At 41.4% G+C, this 21,852-nt stretch overlaps 1 protein-coding gene across 1 annotated transcript; it reads left to right on the top strand.

Moving 5' to 3' along the window:
- Positions 1-824: 824 nt before the first annotated feature.
- Positions 825-14,536, top strand: LOC104326445 (cytochrome P450 2J4). Its single transcript, XM_009931228.1, has 9 exons — positions 825-995; positions 2,190-2,352; positions 3,477-3,626; positions 5,470-5,630; positions 8,095-8,271; positions 10,790-10,931; positions 12,682-12,869; positions 13,529-13,670; positions 14,358-14,536. Exons 1-9 carry the CDS (start codon positions 825-827, stop codon positions 14,534-14,536), a joined length of 1,473 nt encoding a protein of 490 aa, XP_009929530.1.
- The last annotated feature ends 7,316 nt before the right edge of the window (positions 14,537-21,852 follow it).

Below are 21,852 nucleotides of genomic sequence, written 5' to 3'. Positions count from 1 at the left end.
AGATGTATTTTCTATATGGACATGCTTTACTTCTCTGGCAAGCTCTCTGATAATTTCTCAAAATATCCTGTAGGGTATCCACCTTCATGTCAAGATTGAGAGGGGAAATTCAGAAGGAGGCAAAACCCTCAGTGAACTTAACTATTGCAAATCGGTTTGGGGGAAAAAAAAGGTGAGGTTATATATTAAACCAGTTATGTTTTCAATTAAATTTGAAAGCCAAATAAATTTTGCTTTTTGTATTAAACATTAGATACTTGTATATCTATCGTAAGATAAATGTGGGCTTTTAACTTTTATCAGCCTTGCCATTACTGGATATATGTATATATGGAATATATACAAAACACTTAAAAAACTCCAAGATTTAATACCCACTTACATTTGCATGCGTAATTTGTATGTATGGCTATTGCTTTTCTAAAAGCATTCGTGAAGTATTTGTAGGAGCTCTTACCATCCACAATTGTTTCAGAAAATTAGGTGGAGAATTTAAGTGTGGATATGTGTACCTACATTGCCTGGAAAATCTTGGCCCTAGTCTTTTAGCTCACCATTCCTACAAATCCTGTGATCCATATTTGATAAATATGATCTGAAAGAGAAGAGGGAGAGGGTTATGCATCTATTAAATATGCTTGAGCATAAGAATGTAATGAGTGAGACAAAAAGGGAGTGGTTGATAATAAAGAGGGAGGGTTAGGGGCGGGGAATAGTTGTTACATGAAATTTAAACTCTTACGAAAAAACTGATTGAGCAACCAGCTTCATAGCTCCAATAGACTATTTTCAGTAAAGAGAAGCTGGTAAAAGCAGTGGTTAAAATGTTGACAATAAGTCAAGTTTTTATAGCCTTGGCTGTATTTCTTCTAATTATGCAATTTTTAAAGTTGCAAGAAGTACGGAGACGACTTCCTCCTGGACCAATCCCTCTCCCAGTTTTTGGGACCTTGATACAGCTGAACTTTCAGTTTAATCGTGATCTCCTCATGAAGGTATTTATATTCAGATATTCCTAATTGTTTAAAAGTCTTTGTAATGTCCGATTTCTGATGTTTTTTGCTCTGTGAAAACGTCCTCTCCCAAAACTACACTGGTAACATACCGTAATTGTTAATTAGCCACTGTGATATTGTGTTTGGTTTGGTTTGGAACTGCTGGTTCGGTTGGCAAAATAAGGAAAAGTTATTGCAGTGTAAAGTGGTTTGCCAAGCTAAGAAAACTGGTATTGGAAGTTCTGAATGTGTGAAAACAATTCTGGTGCTTAAACCCATCACCTTTTAACACTGAATTTGATAAATTAATCTGGGAATTGCTATAATTTAGGATTAAATACTTTTAGGGATAATACATCAGATTTGCAGTTAGGGAAAAGAAAAACTACTTTTAAAAGATTGCTTTCACAGCATGGATTTTCAGCTTTCTGAGCACTGGCACTTGAGCAGTAAACAGATAATTCAGGTGCACTGTGTGTGTATATGCTTGTTTGTATTGACAGGGTCTAAAAAAAAAAACCCATAAACCTGTTGCTAGGTGTTTTTGAGGAGTACTTCTACGTGCAAAGCCATCTCTATTTCGTTCTGTTGGTTCTCACAGTGCTTTCAGGATTCTCAGTAGACGACTCCAGTGGCTTCTGTCACTGCGATTTGGACGAGGCATGCCAGTTATTCCCACCAAACCGCAGATCCAGGCAGGAAGTAAGGACACTGTGAGACAGAATGGTCTTACTCAAGTGCCAGTTCCTAAATATGCAAAGGGGCAGGAGGAAAGAAGTAAGTAACTGGTCCAGTGTCCACAAGCTAGTTACTCCTCTGACATTTCTGTGTTCCCTCTGTGCCGCTTTATCAGTACAAATGGTAGAAACCCCCTTGAAATAAATTCATGCATTAAAAATACCTTTTATCGCATGAATTATTGTGAACTGAGCCTTGGGTTATATACAGTAGTAAAAGCTACTTCTTGGCAAAGATCTGTGGCTCTGAAAAGCTGGAATACTCAGTTGTTTCCAACAGTGAATGCTGAAAAAGATGTTCATGCTTTCTTACAGATTATTGTAACCTTGTGAGAAAGATGGATAATGTAATTCCACCTTAGGGCTGGTCCTGTAATCAGTGTAAAAACAGGTTCATCCTCTGTTTGCAGTGTGTGGGATTTTATCTGTGCTTTCCTGGCTTCTCTCCCATCTACAGCTGGCAAAAATCCATGGCAACATATTCACCTTATGGTTTGGATGGGCCCCAGTGGTTGTACTGAATGGATTTCAAGCAGTTAAGGATGGTATGACCACTCAACCTGAAGATGTTTCTGGGAGGCTGGTGTCTCCTTTCTTCAGAGCAATGGCCAAAGGAAAAGGTGAGAATATCTTGCCAGAAATATTGCACAGAAACATCATCTTGACCAACTGCAGCTCTATTGTGGCTTGTAACTGCTTCCAAGTGTACCACAGTAGCAGGTTTTGTCTATGAGGAATGACTGCCAGGTGAACTGCAAAGTAGGGAGGGGTGAAATAGGCTTTGGATAGTAGTAGGAGGAAAAGACCAGCAAAACAAAAAAGATTCATAATGTCTTGCATGAAGTATTCACTGGAGAGGATTCAGAGGTGATCAGATGAGGCAGTGGTAGGTTGTGCCCCAGAGAAGTGGAGGAAGAGCAGGAAAGAGCACACCTCCTTGTCCTGGACTTGCTGCCTCCCACTGTTACGTTTTCAACTGAAGAGTGAGCTTGATGATGGGATCTTCTTCCCATTCCCTTCCTTCTGTGAATATTTTCTTACTCTCACAGTTGCATCTAGAGGTTTAGTGCACTTCTGTTTCAACTTTGTTGTAGGTTCCATGCTCGCCAACCGCACTGGAAATTCCCAAACTCCTGATTTTCATGAACACATGCATTATGAAACAATGTTCATTTTATTTGGGACCCCAGCTTTATTTAAGGAAATCTAATTCCTTAAATATTTCTAATTTGAATTTGTTTCAGTCATTGGTGATTCTTATACTACATTAAAGATCCTGTCTGAATATGATGTTTATTTCTTCTGAAGATATTTGTCACAAAGCCCAAGTACCAAACTTTTCTGCTCTGTGGACAGGAACTTTTCTCCCTGACTGTGGACAAACAGAACTCTTTCCGCTTTTGCTTTCATGAGAAGCATTACTCTGGTCAGGTGAGCTCCAAGCGTACAAGAGAGCGGGAGGCAAGCACTTCAGAGAATGTCTAGAGAAGAAGCTGTCAAACTTTGAGAGAACTGGCTGTCTTGGATCAAGCTTAATCCTGCAAGTCATCTTATTACCCAGTTGAGTTTCTCTGTTTTAGCCCTGCCCACATGCTTACATGCCACAGCTGTCCCTTTGTGTATTTGTGTTCATAGGCAAAGCAAGAGTTTCATCATATACTGTGGTTTAGTAAATCTTTTAATGTTGTTTTTGTGTATAATAAATACTAGCATGATAAAGAGCTCTTTTTTTGAATGGATGCAGGGATTATGTTGGCAACTGGTCACACCTGGAAGCAGCAGAGAAGGTTTGCCCTGAGGACTCTACGCAACCTTGGTCTGGGGAAAAGAGGTCTGGAGCATCGAGTTCAAGAAGAGGCCAGCTACCTGGTAAACTTCTTTGCAAGTATGAAAGGTATCTCTGCAATAAATACTGATTCATTTCTGTCATTAATCTGACATCTCTAGTGTATGAACTTCTCTCTTCTGCTCTGAAACCAAGGGCAGCTTTTGTTCCACAAGACAGTGTGCAGGGTCTTACAGTTATTAAGTGGAGTGGACTGAAAATGCAAAGACACCACTTCTGTGTTTTCAAACTCCACGGGAGACTGTTCTTATTCAAAGTTATTTATAAAGCTACTAAAATTGGGAACAAAACCTGGACCTTATTTATTATTTATATTATAGAATGTTTAAAGTGGAAACAGATCTCTGAAGATGGTGTAGTCTAACCCCTTCTCTAAGAGGGATCCATCAGAGCAGGTTTCTTAGGGTTAGTGCAGTTGGGGTTTAAATATCTGAAAGAATGGAAATTTCACCACCTCTCTGGGTAACGTGTTCCGGTGTTCAATCAGCCGTACAGTAAAAAAGTTTCTTACGTTTAGGCAGAATTTAAAGTATTTCAGTTTCTGCCCATTGCCTCACTTGATACCACTGAGAAAAGCCTAGCTCCATGTTCTTTATTCCCATCCGTCAGATATTTATACACATTTAAGATACTTCCCTGAGCCTACTGTTCTCCAGACTAAACAGTCCCAGCTCTCTCAGCCTCCCTTATGTCGGATGGTCCAATCCCTTAATTGTCCTCGTGGCCGTACGCTCAACTTGTTCCATTATGTCAATGTCTCTCTCGTACTGGGGAGCCCAGAACTGGACCCAGCACTCCAGATGGGTCCCAGCATTGCGGATCAGAGGGGAAGGATCACATCCCTTGACCTGCTGGCAATGCCTTTCCTAATGTAGCCCGGGATGACGTTGACCCTCTTTGCCTCAAGGGTACGTTGCGGACTCATATATGGTGCTGGCATATAAAGATATGGGCACATTACCAATGGTGATGAATTAAGTCTTGTAAAGCGATTTGTATGCACTCTGCAAAGCAGTGACGAGAATTTTGTATTCATTACAACATTTTATCCTGGTCAGCCCAGTTAGGAGGATGTGAATTGGATTTCCCAATACTGATCATTATGCAAATCAGGACATGCTGTGGCTAGCATTGTATCAATTAAAAGTAATTAAATCTAGCCCAATCCCATGGTTTAAGAATTAGGAGAGATTGAGATTTGACCACGTATGCAGGGAAGAAAAGCCCAGAACAATAAGTTGCTAATCAGAATTGTGTATTGGGTGTTGGGCAGTTGCATCAGCACATACATGCATATGCTTGTTTATAGTAGTTTATTCTGGAATCATAAAATAGTTTTTCTGAGATTAGTTTTTCAAGTAATTGCTTTAGTATTAGTTATTATCTTGTTGAAACAATTGATTGAAAGGAGTTTATGACATGTTATCTGACTGGAGGTTGTACACCTCTAGCAAGGTCTGACAAAATATATTGCTCTTGCATGTATTTATGTTCTTGCTGAGTAAGCCTGCCTCTCTGCTTACGGTTCTTCCCTCAGATTTCCTCTGACCACAGTGTTTTCAGTCATTCCAATGCTTGAGACCTATTTTGAATTTGCCAGACAGCAAACTTGCATGTATTTTTTTTTCCTCACCTCTAAGTTTGCTCTATCATATTACAAATTATTTTACACATTTGGCATTTTTTTGGAGTGCTACACATTCCTGGGATTATGGGATTTCACCATAGTTGCAAAGAATCAGTTTGATACCACAATTTTGTAAGAAGATTGCTGCTTCTCTGTGAAATGCAAAGCTCTCTTGAAAGTTCTTTGGGTAACCTATAACATTCTCTGATTTCACCAAAGCAGAATAGGAGATATTAGCAGTGACATTTATTATTGTGGTTGCAGGGAAACCCCTGGATCCTTCTTTCTCTCTCATTCATTCCGTCTCAAATGTAATTTGTGCTGTTGTTTTTGGACGTCGCTTCTCCAGGGAGGATGAAAACTTCCGTGAACTGATTAGAGCCACAGAATGTCTCTTCAAATTTGGAGGCAGCTTCATCCATCATGTAAGTAAACAATCTGTTGTCTTTTTCTGAATGAGACAGAAAGTGAGAAATGCAGATTCAAGAGGTAGCTGTTAGGCAAAAGCTTTCAAATGGGTGAGTGATGTCCCATGCAGCTTTACCAGGCAGTGCACTATCTCAAACTGTGATGGCAGTGCTCTACGTACTAGCCTTGGTCATTTCTGTTCATTGTCCTGTGTTTGATTGCGGTGATGAGGTGGTTTGTTCCTAAATCTTTGCAGCAAGGCACAAGCTGATGGACTGCTTCTGGGTCGTGTTTGTTACTTGGTTTCTCAACCCCCATGCACAACAGATTCCTGCCTTGGGCATTGTGATTGTTAAATACTAAATGTCAGGTCTGAAGGTGTCATTCACATGCCAGGTTTAGACACTGTTTTGTATACAGTCAACAGATAGAAGAATGACTCAATACCTAAGTGTTTTGCCTGTGGCTACTTATGTTCATTTCCTCTATAAGAAGTGGAGACTTGAAGACTTCCCAGAGAAACTCCACTCCTTCACCCTGAGCAAGGAGCAGCTCTAGACACAGGCAGCAAAAGATAGGAAATTTTAAGCCAGCAAATATACCTGTAAGCTTGGCAATCTAAACAATCAGTGCTCTTTCAAGAGTCAAGGACTCACCTGACACGAGAAGAGTCCTGTTTTCCACAGAAGTGTATTCAAAGTTGCCCGGGAGTTCTGGTTCCACTTCTAAAATTGTCCCATACATCTTATGCAGTACTTTCGTGATGTAAAATACATCAGCAATCCCTGTGACACAGAGATTTGCCCCCACATCCCATGGAGTATTCTTCCCACTGAGCTATGATCAGATTCCCTTTTGCCTAGCCTAGCTTTGGTCCTGTAAGTTGTGTGTAGTGGTTGCATGTGAGACCTGCTTTTGGGATAGAGAATATACCTCCTTTTCTGCTTCCAAGCCTAGCTTTGCTTTAGTCCAATAGATGCTATTCTGGGAAATAAGAACAGGGGTTCAAACCACTCCAGAGGGAGGGCTGCAATCTTCCTGGGTGCAAGGGCACTCAGTATTATGTAAAAAGTGGAGATTGCTGCGTCCACAACCCCATTTCCTAACTGGATTCCATGCTGACAGGCATGGAACAGGAGAATGCTGTGGACAGGGCCCCTTCAAAAATGGAGGAGGAATTTTGGCAGGACTCATAGCCAGGAAGGTGGATGGGCTCAGTTCCTGTCTTGAACACTGAGAGCTAAATTCCACTTACAGTTCGGGTGCCATAGTACCTGCGAAGTGCATGCATTTGAGTGTAGGAATGCATGTAATCTGAGCAACTGCATATGATTAGTCAGGCTACAGCTGTACGTAAGAACAGATTTTGAAAGAAAAAAAGTACCAGAGACAGAACTAAACAAAAAGGATATGAAGTTCTATGTGAACTTACCAAGGGCTGGACTAGTACCTTTCCGGGATAGGGCAATGATGAATTGATAATTGGGTGTCTGACAGTAAGAACTGATTTTCCAAAAAGACAGATGTATAGTTTATCTAATTCAGCCAGACTCCAGTGAACACCTAATAACGTGCTTTCTGTGGTATAATTAGAAGAGTATGAGAAGAGCTCAGCAAAATGAAAACTGAGGAAGGATAGAACTTCTGCTGGTGAATAAATCATGGGATTGTGTTTTGAGCAGGAAAAGAGCTGTTAAAAGAAAATATACTGCAGATCAAGAACTATGTATACAAATTACCCAGGCATAAAAATAGGCTGAAAATCAGAATGAACTTTCTAGCAATCAGAATAGGTAGAAAGCTGCTATTCTTCGACTGAATTTTCCCAAACAGTAAGAGAGAAGGGTAAAATTAATCTGGTTGTGTCAGGTAACCCCTTCTCCTTTTCTAGAGAAGAGCACTCAAAAATGTCAGGTAGCTGTTTCTCAGCTTTTCTGGTTTTGAGATATTTCAAGTTTTATTGAGGACCCTTGAGAGCTCCACCAGTACAGAGTGCTTTGGGAGGTTGCTGAGTTTGTGTACCCGCCGCTGGCAGCTGGCCCTTGCGTTGGGTCGGATCAACTGCTTTTGCATGTCGCAGTGAGGACAGTTTGCAACGGCTTTGCTTCTTCCTTCCTGGCGTTCTCCACTGGAGGGCAGGATCTCACTTTTTAAACAGTCGAATACAGTTCATTGTAATTGAATACATTAACTGAATAATTGAATAAATGAATACAGTTCATTCTAATCATAATCTTTCGAATTTGTCTTGTGGCTGAGCTGAAAGCCTGTGGAATTCTGAATCTTACCATCGACACAGCTAGAAATTACATTGTGTACTGTTTCACAACTTGAAAACATAAGCATTGTCTTTGTCAGAATATTTTACTAATGAGGCCAAAGCTGCATGCTAACATGAATATTACCTTCTCTTTTTAGCAGGCCTAAAATGCATTTTGTACTGATAGAGACTTTGTGGTACCTCATTTGTCACTCCCACAGCTGTATGAAATCTTCCCCTGGCTGATGTGCCATCTCCCTGGTCCTCATAAGAAGGTGTTGTCATGCTATGGTGTCCTGAGCTCTTTTACAAGGAGAGAGATCAGAATGCACATGGAGCGTGGGATACCAGATGAATTGCAGGATTTCATTGACTTTTACCTGGCTCACATTGAAAAGGTAAGTTTTTGTTCTGCTTGAGCATACATTCACGGGCAATAAGGTGAAATGGACCATTAAATCAGCCATTCTGAGCCCTTCTATCACAACCTCTTACATTTCAGACACATCCTAATGTGAGTCCAGTAACCAGGGACATGCTAAATCCTTTCTTACTATTGATACGCCACAGCACCTTGCCATTCTTTCATTATAGGGCAGGTTGATATACTGCATTTTTTTCTCATTGGCCCAAGTCACAAAATGATTTAAGGCCCCCATGAAAGAATACTGAATTTCTAAGTGGACCACAAGAGAACTGGGAAGGTCTTGGGGAGACCGAATGGGGTGTTCTGGACAGGATATTTGTCTGGCAAGGGTTTGTCAAGAGAGGTTGCTGCACGAGGACAGATGGATTTTGAGAGCAGTGTCTGGGGAAAGAATCAAGGAGCCAGCAGGGTTTCAGACAAGGCTGGAGGAGAGTGACAGGGCCAGTGAAGTTTCAAGCAGACAAAGGGAACTGGGACAAATAAGGGCCTGTTGGGCAGGCAGGCATAGTAGAGGTAAGTGGGAATTCACAGAATCACAGTATCGTAGGGGTTGGAAGGGACCTCTGTGGATCATCTAGTCCAACATAGGGTTTTGAAAGGCAGCAGGAGCCTTGCCTACACTGCGAGTGGGGACGCACATCTCTCCCTTTTCTAGACCCTACCAGGATCACTTTTTCTTTGTCTGAAGCTCTTGGGAATTGGATTCCCTCCCTAACTCCTGGACTAGCAGCTGCCCTTCCTCTCTGTGACTCCTTCTACCTCCACCTAATCACTCTTCCTTTCTCCCTTTCTCCACTGCATTAGGCGATATTCCTCCTCCTGTTCTGCTTGTGATAGGAACAAAAAGGAGAAAGGGGAAGTGACAAGATGAGACTGGTGTTACTGGGGGGGCAATAAGGGAAGAGTGGCTCAGAGAACCAAATGAGATATCCCAGGTTGGGGCTATCTATTCTTGCAGCCCCTGGAGAAGTGGGTAGTGACTGCTGCTCCAGGGTTGCAGTGCTTTCCTGCTGGGACAGTCGGTGCCCCTTCCACTGTGCTCTTGTGCTGGTGGCAGCAACACAGGGCACTGCAACCTTGCCAGGCTGTAGGCACCACCCGGCATCTCCTGGCACAGCTGGAATGGCACTGTCATCCTGGACTGCTGCCTGCCTTGCTCCCTGAGTTGGTTCTGCTGCTATGCTCGGTCACAATATGGAGACACGCATCTGGGGAAGAATGTCTATTAGTTATTTCTGTCAGCCAGCTCTTTAGCCTTTTAGCATGTGTCTCACGAATACTTAGCAGAACTTGATTTTTTTTATTATTGTGGGGAACTAAAGCAACTATCTTGTGGAACTCCAAGTATATTGCAACAGTGAAATTGTAATTCTCATCCAAGCTGGTATTCTGTCAAAGAATCAAAGCAGATCTCCTTGACAAGATCAGTTTTCTATATCATAATAAATAACATTAATTTGTACTTCTAGCTGGTAATTCTTTATTAATTGATTCCCATATCATCTGCTATCTTTTTATGTCCAGGGTGAACGTCAGCCTAACTGGCTTCTAGTTGCTCGGATCCTCCTGTTTTACATTTTTTTTTATACTGGCACAATGTTAACACATCTGGTCTTCCAAAGCATTTAACTGCTTCTAAAGTCTTTCGCTGCTATTCTAAGATTTATGAGACTTGGGCATCAGTAGACCAGAAATGGTTTCAGTAAGCTCTTCTGGGACTCTGCTGGGTGGAAATCATCCAAGTTTGTTTATTAAAAAAATTGAACTGTCTGTAATAGGTACGCAGGGGCAATATAAAAAGATTAGATTGTATTGCAACAGGTAAAACCATTCTTCCCACTTTCTAGTTGCTCCACTGACAAAGGAAAGGTTCAAGACCCCTGGGCATAACCTCCCTAAATTTAGACAATGAGTTCCCCCAAAACATAACAATATTTTTGCATGGTTTTAGCATATATGCACATGTCCTCACACTTCCAGCTGAAAACTGTAAAACCCCAGAGCAGCTGTATGTGAGTCGTTGTGGCCTTGTAGTGTAGAAGAAGCCTGAATACCACAGGTTAAGAACTTTTGACAGCCCAGTGTTCTGACACAGCCCTGGTCACTGTATTGCTTGATAGAAAAACAAAAGTGATGGAATATGACTTGGGGCCTGAAGAAGGACATGCTGGCACACATCTTCAGGGCAACATTGACTTATGAAACATTCTAAATGTACCACTATTTGCACAACTAGGTCAGCTGTCCTTTTCTGTGGAGAACACGTGATTTATCTTCATGACTGAGTGGAGTAAACACGCCTTGTCCACTTGTGAAACATTAGCTTTCATATCAATAATCATCTTTGGTGTCTAACATTCTTTATCAGTCTCACTGTGTTGTACTATAGGCAGAACACACTACAGCTTGGAACCAGTGATAAAATCAAATTTAAAGCTATTCTGATTTTTCTAATCTTCATGTATAAACTTCTACCTTATCATTTGCAGTCCAGAGATGAACCCATGTCTACATACAATGAAGACAACATGGTTTGTTCTATAAATGACCTTTTCTTGGGTGGATCAGAGACAACAAGCACTACTTTGAACTGGGGCCTGCTCTATATGGTGGCAAATCCAGATGTCCAAGGTGAGCGGTTAAGCATTTCACAAATATCTCTCATGCAATAGAACAGCAAAGGCATAGTGTTTTCACGGATTAGAGATTATTCCTAGATGCTGGTTTATGGCAAGTGGCACAGGGACATTTTTGTACTGGTAGACCTGTGCTGGGCAGCACCGTTGGCAACTTTGACTTTATTTTTGTGCATCAGTCCACTTATGATCCCAAGGTATCAGGGTGTCTGTTTAATCTGTGGTTAAACTAACTCTGTAATGTATTGGAGTTTCTTGCAACAGAAATTATTCCAGTTAGGAGGGGAATTTGATGACTCATCTGTTATGTCTATGTATATTTAAGAAGTTTATTTTGAAGTCTAGCTTTTAAATAACCATCAGTCACTTTCATAGCGCACTAGATGAAAACCAAAGAAAGAATGATCTCTTCTCCTGGATAACAGAAATCTCATTGATAGACAGCAGAATATGTGCAAATGCCCAGAGGAGAACAGGATTTGAAACAGAGGAAAGAGATGAAGATGATAAAAAATTTCTCAACTTGTAGCTGTCAGATGAGATGGTCTACTTAATCTTGTGTCACTGTGTGTTTATTATCACCTAATGTAATTAAGGTTATGAAAGCACTGACTCACCTAAATAATTTTATTTATCTAAATATAATATCTTGCACATACTTGGGAAAGCAGAGTGTGTGCAGAATGATCCTTTCCGAGCTTCTCTAGTCCTCCATTGCAACTAGGCTCTCATCACCAGTTTATCTGTCCTCATTTAATTGGTGGCTTCTTTCTGAACGCCTTCATACTTTCGCCTGTGTTGATCCCCAAAGACGATGTTACGGAGTTCCATCACATACCATATGGAAAAGTCTGGCCTTTTCCCTGATCGCTGAATTGGGCTCTCCTTGTTCTCTGAACTACTGGAACAGAGATGCATACACCTACTCCTGCAGTGACCAATCACTTCAAACTATACTGGATCCTGAAACAGTCATGCTTGATTTTGTAAGCTGGCTCTTCATAGAAGGAAATTTAATTAAAAATCTTTATGGATATACATTTTAAATTCTGTAAGGTGCTTAAATCTCTGTTGTCAGAGTCTACCTAACGCAGTTCTGTGAAGGACTGCTAGCAGTCACTGAGCAGGCTTGATGTGAATGGGCACAAATGGATCAATGCAGAATGGGCTTCCCTGCATGTTAGTGTTGATTCAAAGGGCCTGGAAAAATACAGGATCATTTGTGAAAAATATAAGGCATTTTTATTATGTACGCACTGCCTCTCTTGAAGTTTGAAAAGAAATTTTATATTTTTCTTAATGCTCCCAACAGTCTTGAGCAAGAAGTAATTTAACTCATGCTATTCTTGATCAAAATATTCACATGCCTTGAATTCCATAGAGCTGTGAGCTTAGTGGTTCTAACTGGCTGTAGATGCCTGGGGCACACAGCCAAAAGAAAACACACAGATAAATCAGTTATCTCTTGCATCTAAGTGTTAGTAAGGCAACTCTTAGAGAGTTCTAAATTTTTGAGCAACAAATGTCTTTTCTTAATCTACAGTCAATTAGCTTCACACACAGAAGCTATGTTCAAGCTGTTGGAACACCCTGCTACTTTCATTTTCTTTATAAAAGTTACTTACTTTTTTACACTAATTTTGTTGCTGTCCTTATAGTTGTAAACGGGAAATGTCTTTAAAAAATGAATTAGTGAAAATACGTGATATATTTTTCCACCTGCAATGGTGAATATTTCTCTGCAGAGAAAGTGCAGAAGGAGCTGGATGCTGTTCTGGGTCCTTCCCAGTTAATCTGCTATGAGGATCGGAAAAAACTGCCCTACACAAATGCTGTGATTCATGAAATTCAGCGCTTCAGCAATATTATCTCTGTTGGCATGCCCAGAGTGTGTGTGAGGAACACCACGCTGCTTGGCTTTCCCCTCAAAAAGGTACAGACACAGTGTCTCAGTTGCTACAGACCTTTCCTTCACCAGTAGAGCAAGGTGTGGTTTAAAATCTGTTTGTGCCAGGGTCTTCTGCTCAGCAGCGGTGGGGTCGGATGCCTCTGGGTCATAGCCTGAATGGCAACAATGACAAGAAACCATCTGCCGGGCTGCGTTGAGTGACACAGCTCTTGGGAGAGGGTTATGACCCTGAATGGAAGAAGGGGATTTTAGCAAGTGTTTCTACAAACCAATGAAGTCAAAACCTTACAGACTGATACTGAAGGATACTGTGATTGATTTGTGCTGATAGGCATTGGCAAGGTTTCTGACTGAATTTTTTTCCTGCAGAAAGCTTGTAAAAGCACAAAGTTTGCAACTAGCTTTTGTCAAAGAGACTAAATCACAGCAACTTCTGTTAGAAGTGAAAATGGGTTTTGTACAAATAAGGTTGCTACTTTCCATTGACACAGCCACTTCCACTGTCAGGCTTGGACTGACATTCTGAAACAATAAGACTTCATGTTCCTCACAGCTCCTGCCAGGGAAATGAACTCACCAGCAAGCAACACTGAAAGTAAACCAACACTGGTCTCACCCAGCCAGTTCTGACTGCTGGGGGAGGACTGACAGCCAGAGCTGAGTTAGTGGTTTTCTCCTTTCAGGGCACCATAGTCCTTCCAAATATTGCTTCGTCGTTGTATGACCCAGAGCAGTGGGAAACACCTCGACAGTTCAATCCTGGGCACTTCTTGGACAAGGATGGAAACTTTGTGAGCCACGAAGCCTTTTTACCTTTCTCAATAGGTAAATAGACTGACAGCACAGAAGTTCATGGTTTGGATAGGGACTGTAGAATTAAGATGTCTATTAAAAACCTGTTGGACATTTATTTTGAATGTCTTTGTGGAAAACAGTGATAAAATCCACTTCATTATTTTCAGCAACATTTCCCAATCCAGCTATAAACATTTGTTCTACTGAACAAATACTAACATGGAAAATCAGAGATGTGCTGACAGAAGTATACATCTAACCTGCCCTATTTTTAGAAGGAAATTCTCTGCTAACGATCATGGTTATTGATTTGGGGCATATATTTCAATACCAACATACATTTGGAACGTGCTTGCAAGCAGCTGTGCCAATACTTCATGCATAAAAAACTGGAACACAACATCTCCCAGAAAGACAAAGTCCTTATTCTTCATCTACATGATTGAACAAATTCCTTGAAAGTTGTCAGTCAAATGAAGATGAGATTTTTGAGGTAATTGAAGCGAAACTCCGAGCAGAAGGAGTGCACTGCTATCTATAGCTGCAGATAGGAGTCTTTAAAGGAAGAATTACATGAAATTTTGTATCACTGATTGCATTAAGCCCTAAAGAAATTCCAGATTCAGTAAATATACCTTTGCTTTGTGTGAGGATGAATACGATTGCTTTTGAGGTCAAGGTGGTTTCCTCACTGTCCTTCCCCGCTTCCTTCTGCAGGGCACCGTGTGTGTTTGGGGGAGCATCTAGCGAGGACCGAGCTCTTCATTTTCCTTGCCAACCTGCTGCGGGTATTCACTTTCCGGCTCCCTGAGGGGGTGACAAAGATCAACACAGAGCCCATTTTGGGGGGTACACTGCAGCCCCATCCGTACAGGGTTTGTGCCATTCCACGCTAGGCTGCACATTTCAGACCATCTATTAAGCAATCTTATCTACTTTTGTGAATACATATCTGGAGACCATATAACTTTTTTTTTTTTGTCTTGGGTGTGAATTTCTGTTCCTAAAGCCACCTTTTCTGTACAGCAGATAATTTTGTCCAGACACTGTTACCTGCTGTTGAAGGTGATCTATTTTTTTCTTAGAAAAGCTCTTTTGATCTGGAGCACACCATCGTTCTCAGCCATAAAGGCATCATGCAGATGCTGTCTGGCCTGGCAGTTTTAAATCTGGTGCACTGGTGAGCAAATGACAAAATTGACTGGCAGACTTCAAAATTAATTAATTATCTCTGAGTTATCCTGTTTTCAAAAGCAATGGAATTTGGAAAAACATACCTGGAAAATTCTGCCTCTTTATGTATTTATATTACTGTCATCCCTCATAATGTTTCAGCTGACTTTTTGTTGATGGTCACTAATAAAAGAGATGAAGGAAAAATTAGCAACTGCTTTTATTTATGGATGACTTACAGTTCACTGAAATTTCTAGATTTGACCCAGCAGAGTATGTATAAGGCATCTTTAAATCTGCCAGAGGATGATTGGTTGGAGTCCAGTAGAGAAAAGATGCAGGCTGAAACTCGGTCACAGAATGAAGATACAGAGAGAGGATTTCTTTTAGGGCAGATACTTCTAATATTTGAAAGTTCTGCAAAGTTAACTTTTGGAAAGTCCTTTCTAACAGCACAACTGCTTAATCCTGTGGGTTGACTCCTGTCAGGATCAGCACTGGGTGTTGGCTACAGCAGGGGCAAGGAGTTCCTCCAAGGAGCAGTTTGGGTTGAGGAGCCTGCTGGAATTAGTGCTGATGGTAGACTGGACAATATACACGGAAAGCACCAGAGATACTGTTTAATCAGCTCAGAAGTTCATCGCTATACCTGAGGCTGCAAAGGCTTGTCTTACACGCAAAATACTGGTCAACGATGAAAGAGCCTATAAAAGCAGAAAAGGAAAGAAATGGTTCCTGTGGTGAACATAAATTTATTCATGTTGTCTGGAAAAGACTTGTAAAGTGTAAGTGAACTTGTCCTTCATTAATATTCCTATTTCTGTGAGAGAGGATAAGATAGCTAAACAGAAGATCATCTGTTAAATCAGTCATCACTAGCTGTCGGCCGCTGTGTGATTGAGATTAGTTTAGACTGTTTACCATGAATCACAAGTTTAGACCTGTCTCATTATTTCTAAATCAACAGCAGATGGAACACAGCATCAAAATACTAAGCACTTGATATTTAACTGCTATTAAATGAGATGGCAGACTAGCACTAGTGAAATATGGTAGATCACATCTTGACATTTTATTTGACAGAAAACCATGTGCCCTGTTAAAAACTGATGTCAAAGTCTCTGTGGATTTGCATGTGTGCACGGACAGATAAGGCAAAGCAGAAAACGCGGTGATTTGTGATGTTGGAGCTGTCATCACTTCTTAGAAACGAGGCTGGCTACACCAGTAGCATCACAAGCACCAACGTCATTGCTGCAGGATGCAGTCGCTCCTGGTGGCCGCATGCTTCCCCAGACATCCTTCCCGAAGGGGAGATCATAAACAGGCCTGAGAAGGAGGCGTGCCCCATAAGGCCCGTGTGCAGCCGGAGCAAGGTGGGCTGCCTGAACCCAGAGCAATGGGCGTAACTACCACTCTTTCGGGTGCTCAAGAGGAGAGACGCAGGGCGCTTCAGAGGAAAACTGCACATTGTATGTGGGTAGGTTATTCACGCGTGGCTGTGCTAATCTCTGTCTGTGACAGGAAGTGCTCGTTGGTGACTTTTAATCTGCTGTGCACAGATGTCTGGGAGAGCAGAGCCCAGCACACGAGGTGTGGCAGCAGGACATCAGCGGGAGGCTTACAGCAGGGAGTGGATGGTTGGGCTTGATGATCTTAGAGGTCTTTTCCAACCTTAATGATTCTATGATTCTGTGAGATGGCAGAGGTACACTTTTCAGAGTCTTTCTGATCTTGCCTGACCTATTTTAAAAGTAATTCACTTTAGCTCATGTTCTAATAAAGCCTGATCTTTTTGAGCTTTTAAAAGCCTTTTAAAGCCCGGCTGATGTTGCCACGGAGGTCCAACAAAGCTGAGAGCAGCTTTGAAAGAAGCCCAACTGCCATTCTCGTGTTCCTTGCCAACGCTCTCAGCCTTGGCTGTGTGGTGCCTCCTCCATCAGGCTGCTGAGCCATGTCGCTCCAGGGCTGCTGGTCTTAAGGTGGTGTCTTGACGACCTCTGCCATATCGTTCATTGCTCTCTCTCCTCTTGCTTATTGCTTCTACGTTATTTCTCATGGCTTGCTCAGGCTCCCTTTTTGGGACAGAGGAGAGGGACTGATGCCCTTTCTGCCCCATGTATCATGGATGCTAACCAGCCTGCTAGTGTCAGTCTTCAGCCCAGTTTGTTGCTCTCGGATCATTGCCTTTTTTACTTTCTCTGTGATGGCTGAGGTTAGCTGCGTTCAGCCTGTGAGGCTGATTGTGCCTTGGTGCCAGATTTCTTGGCGTGGGGCCCCATTTAAAGGACTGCTGTTCTCCTGGATTGTCATGTCAGCGTGTCGGTCAATCTCTGGCTTGCACCTTGTAGATCACACTTCAAAATTTAAATCCTTGCGGACAGAGCATTGAGGAATGATTGGGAGCTGGCATGGGCGACCAGGCAAGGATGATAGACTTGCAGGGAGGGGGACTCACTGACTTGGTTGCGCAACACTTTATTTTCCTGGAAACAAACTGGAAGTTCAGTTTTGTTTACAAACATGGGAAGATGGTCAGGCTTCAGCATACAGGTTTTATCAGATATGGAACTCTCTGCTTTGTCCTTCATCACCCCATCCTCCCTTCATTGATGAGCTGTTCCCCTGTGACTCCCCAGAGGAACACCATGCAACTGTTCAACCGTACAGTGGAAGATCCGACTGTAAAGGAAAATATAGAAAAATGTAGACAGGCAAAGTTGAAGATTTTGGGTTCATCTAGCTCTTGGAGAGGCTCAGAGCCTTACGACGCTGCGATGCTCACCTGTCTCCACTGAGTTCTGCAAGGACACTCTGAGCCCAGAGGGGTTAAGTGAAGCCACCTTCACCAGATGTCTCTGGAGTAGCTAATGTCAGCAGGTGTGAAAGGTAATCTCCTTATGTGTAAAAAAGAGACCAAAATATAAGCAGAAAAGAGAAAAAGCTTCATTCTGTCTTTGCTTTAAGGGCATTTGGAGAGTGAAAGCTGCAATAGTTATATACAGAACTAGAAATGACTACTAAAACCACACATGTAGGTCAACTTGTGTCTTTTTTTCCCAAAATCAAATGGAAATAAAAGGTTTTCTGTGAAAATTTTAATTTTGTTAAAATATGATTTTCCTGAAATTAATATGTAATATGTTTTCATGTTCACAGATCTTTACTCAACAGAGGGGAAAGCATTTTCTCAGAGGTAAGAGGTTAAGAAAAGTACATTATTGTACATCACTTTGTGCAGAGATCTTTTAAAATATACCTTGGCCTAGCAGTCCTTTTTTTGCCTGATGATAGTAAAAAAGAAGAATTCTAAGGAAAGGAGAAAGGTAAGAAAACCAAAGCAGTTCCAGGAATACAGTCTTAGAGTTAGTGAGAATTTAAATTTTTCCAGCATCAGCTAGAAGAAAGATAAACTAGGATGGAGGTGTGAAGACTGGTCAAATTTTTAGTAGGCCAAATTACTTCTCTTCTAGCAGTTTGCTTTCTGAACTTACGATGTACCAGTGTCAGCTTCCTTCTGTATCAACTACAAAGTGTGATCATAAATGTCATGATTTGGGACTGTGGGAAGGTGTGACTGCAGTGGAACAGAAGGAAAACATAGAATTGACTGCCTTGGTGGGAGTAGAGGGCAAAGTCAGTGTACATGTTTCTACTCTGCGCTGTGCTGCATCTACAGGAAAAGAGTGGGCCTTTCCCACCTGTGAGAAGTATTCCCCTTTAACAGGGAGAGAGATGTGGCTTCTATAAAAGCCAAAGAGAAGGACAAGGACAAGAAATAGAGTAAGGTGGAGTTATTTAATACAAATTCCCACATTAGTAAGGACACAATTCTTCCCCTTGTTTCCTGAACCTTAACAAACATATTCCAGTGTCTGCATAGTGTCAGAAGCACAGCCTAAAGTGAATGCTTCTGCACTGTCTCATTCCCTGAAGAGTTTGCCAGTGACTGCTGAGACAAGATGAAAATTTAAACATCTAGAACTTATGCATGTGTTACCTGACAGATTTGCTCTTTGTATCCTTAAAGTTTACATACAAAGCAAATATAAGTAATAAGGAATAAAAACTATGTATTTCAGTAGTACAATGAGGATCAAAGAAATAGATATCTTAAAACCGCAGTACATCAGGAAGGCTCTCCAGCAGATGGACAGTTGAATGCCCTTTTTGGCTTTGGTTGCCAATGAAAATGACAATGGTCATCAGGAGGCCAATACATTTAACACTACTGATGTTCATGGAAGACTTCTGTCTAGATTAGGAAGAAGAGGTTAGAAAATAACTAGATAAATGTGATGTTTTCAAATTGGCTGGGCTGATTCATCCCAGGGCACTTAGGGAACAGTATCAACCTCAGAGCTATTAGTAATTATCTACAAGAACCTGTGGAGGATGGGAAAAGGTCAAACATTTCCTTGCCTTCAGAAGGTAAGAGCAGTTGCAGTGTTATAAATCAGTCAGCCTGATTGTACTTCTCAGAATATCCTGAAAGAATAATCAAATTGTAAGAACTGGGGGAAAACAGAAAGAGTCAGTACTCACCAAATAACGCCAAAGTTACTTAGATTTGTTTGATGATATAGCTAGAGGTCTGTTTCCAGGAGAGGAGATGTTAATGTAATTTACTGCTTTTTAATGTGGCTTGACACAATTGCAGAAACTCTAGAGAAACGTGGGGTATCTGAAGCTTTGCAACATTTCATGGAAAACTCAAGAAATATGTATGAATAGTACCACATCAAACTGGGAAGATACACTGAACGGGATTCTGGCCTGCATCTAGTACTATCCAATATTTAATCAAGGACCTTGACATTTAGTATAAGCACCAAGCCTGGGCAAGGTCTAGATTCTTGATGCTATGAGATCCCAAACTGATGCCTGCAGCACGACGACAAACAGGTATTCCCGAACTTGTCATGGTTCACAGAAGCTTAAAGGCAGGACAATGTTTCTTGGATTTGTGACCCTTGTGAAAACACAAAGGCTGTCATAACATGGATACTTCTGCTTACCAGTTTTAATGTCAGTTAGCTGGAAAGGTGAGGATGACCCTGTTCCAAAATCTCTTGTTCTTCCATCCTTCCTTTCTCTCTGGAGTGACAGTTTTCTCTGGGGAGTTTCTCTGGGATTTTTTTTCTTGATCATTATTGTTCCCACACAGCGGTAAGTTGCAGCAGAAAAATACATTTTAGTTTTGCAGTGACTCCAAATGCCTCAAAAAGCTGGAGTATTCAAACTGAAGTTTGATGTCCTGAGCTAAAATATTTCCTTTGTATTTTCTTGAATAAAAAATGTAGTCAGAAAAAAAGAAAATTTCCATTAAGAAATTTGTGAGTGGGATTATTAGAAACTGTGTTTATCCATTGAGTTCATCGGCCTAAAAAAATCCCAAAGAACTGGATTACCTTGAAATAATATGACAGCTGAGTTTGGTGTATTTTTTTTCTTAGTTGAAAAGCTTATGAACTTGTCCTAGTAACTGCGAAGAAATCTCAGTCTGTGGTATTTTTAGCCTGCACTCCATGAACCGTTTATTTGCTCTTCTGCAGTGTGAGATTCTAATGTTAAAGGAGTAACAATAATAAAAGCGCAGCCCTTTTCCTGAATAGTTTATGAGATACAGCAGACGAGACAGAGGACGAGCTAATAATGCGAGTGTATTCTGGGGTCAGCTGGTGATATGATACTCTACAAGGAATGCATTTTAAGGAGCATTACAGAGAAGATGAAACATTTTGGACTGCTTTGTATGATATTCTTTTCGAAATAACTTTTCTGAATACCATAAAAATGTTTATTCCAGTGATGCAGTCACATGAGCGCAGGCTCTGCCTTGCAAATTCATCTTGGACTGACCACTGTAAGGCATAGATGACTCTAGTTTGTCGTATAAGGCAGGCAGCTTCCCTCAGCCTACTCTTGAGTAGTTTTACAGCCATCGCCTTCCACTAACATCGAGGGTACCAGGAGCTTCAGCGCTCATGGACAGTAATCAGCCTCCTGCAGAAATGCAGACATCCTTGCTGGAGTTCACTGGGTAGATGTTTAGTCCTAATGCACGTATTTGGTGTGACATTGTAGTTACAGGAACCTGTCTCTGCACAGCCTTCAGCCTGCGTAAGGAAAGTGGCAACAGCTGCTAGAAAGAGCGGTGGTTAATTCAGCATAGATCAAGTGTGAATTCTACAGCACAAAATTATGGAATTTTCCTATTTCAGGAGCGCATCCTCTGAGGAGCCAGGCAGAGGGCAGCAAAGGTCTTTGAAAGGGGTGTGACTGCATTGTTGTCACGAGCTTAGCAAGAGCTGGCTTTAAACCAGCCAGTTTCACCAGGGTATGTTGGAGTTCATTACACGTTCATTTGCCATCAGTATGAGACTGGTTGAGGAGGAGACTTAAATACTACAACACAATGTCCTTAATGATTTCTTGGACACTTTGGTAAAACACCGTATCTGCGGGCTTTCTAGTTTACTAGGTACCATGGATATTATTCACTGTGACCATGCTCTTCTGCTTCTGATCAAGATAAGAGGTCTATAATTTTCTCTGTACTTCCAGTCTTACCCACATAAGACAATGCAGTGCGCTGGGGAGGCTCCCCAATGAATTGCTGTGTGTCTTGCATTAATCGTCATTTTCTCTAGGTGAGATAGTGGCATTAGACCAGGCCCAGATGTTGGAAAAACAGAGTAATTACACAATTTGAAATGTAAGAATCGTATCCACAAGGCTTAGAAGCAGAACATCTGTTCCATTTACCCTGCTTCTCTCCTTTCCTTGTTGTTAAGTACTACCAAGAGAAAAGAGCAAACCCTGCTATAATTAAAAAAAACAACACCAAACACCCAAAACAAAACAGAAAATACTGACTGGACTAATTCTGGCTTTTGTTCATCAGTTTTAGCTTGATGATTTTTATCCAGCTTTGCAGGTGAGCTTCTGCAGGCGGGGACTCAGTCAGGACTGCAAATTACTTGCCTCTTATCTTTATGATGTGTTTGACAGGGTGCTAAACACAGAGCTGACCAAA

The sequence above is a fragment of the Opisthocomus hoazin genome, chromosome 4 (assembly GCF_030867145.1).
Source record: "Opisthocomus hoazin isolate bOpiHoa1 chromosome 4, bOpiHoa1.hap1, whole genome shotgun sequence".
In the NCBI taxonomy this organism is placed as follows: Eukaryota; Metazoa; Chordata; class Aves; order Opisthocomiformes; family Opisthocomidae; genus Opisthocomus; species Opisthocomus hoazin.
This window is presented reverse-complemented; position numbering and strand designations above follow the sequence as displayed.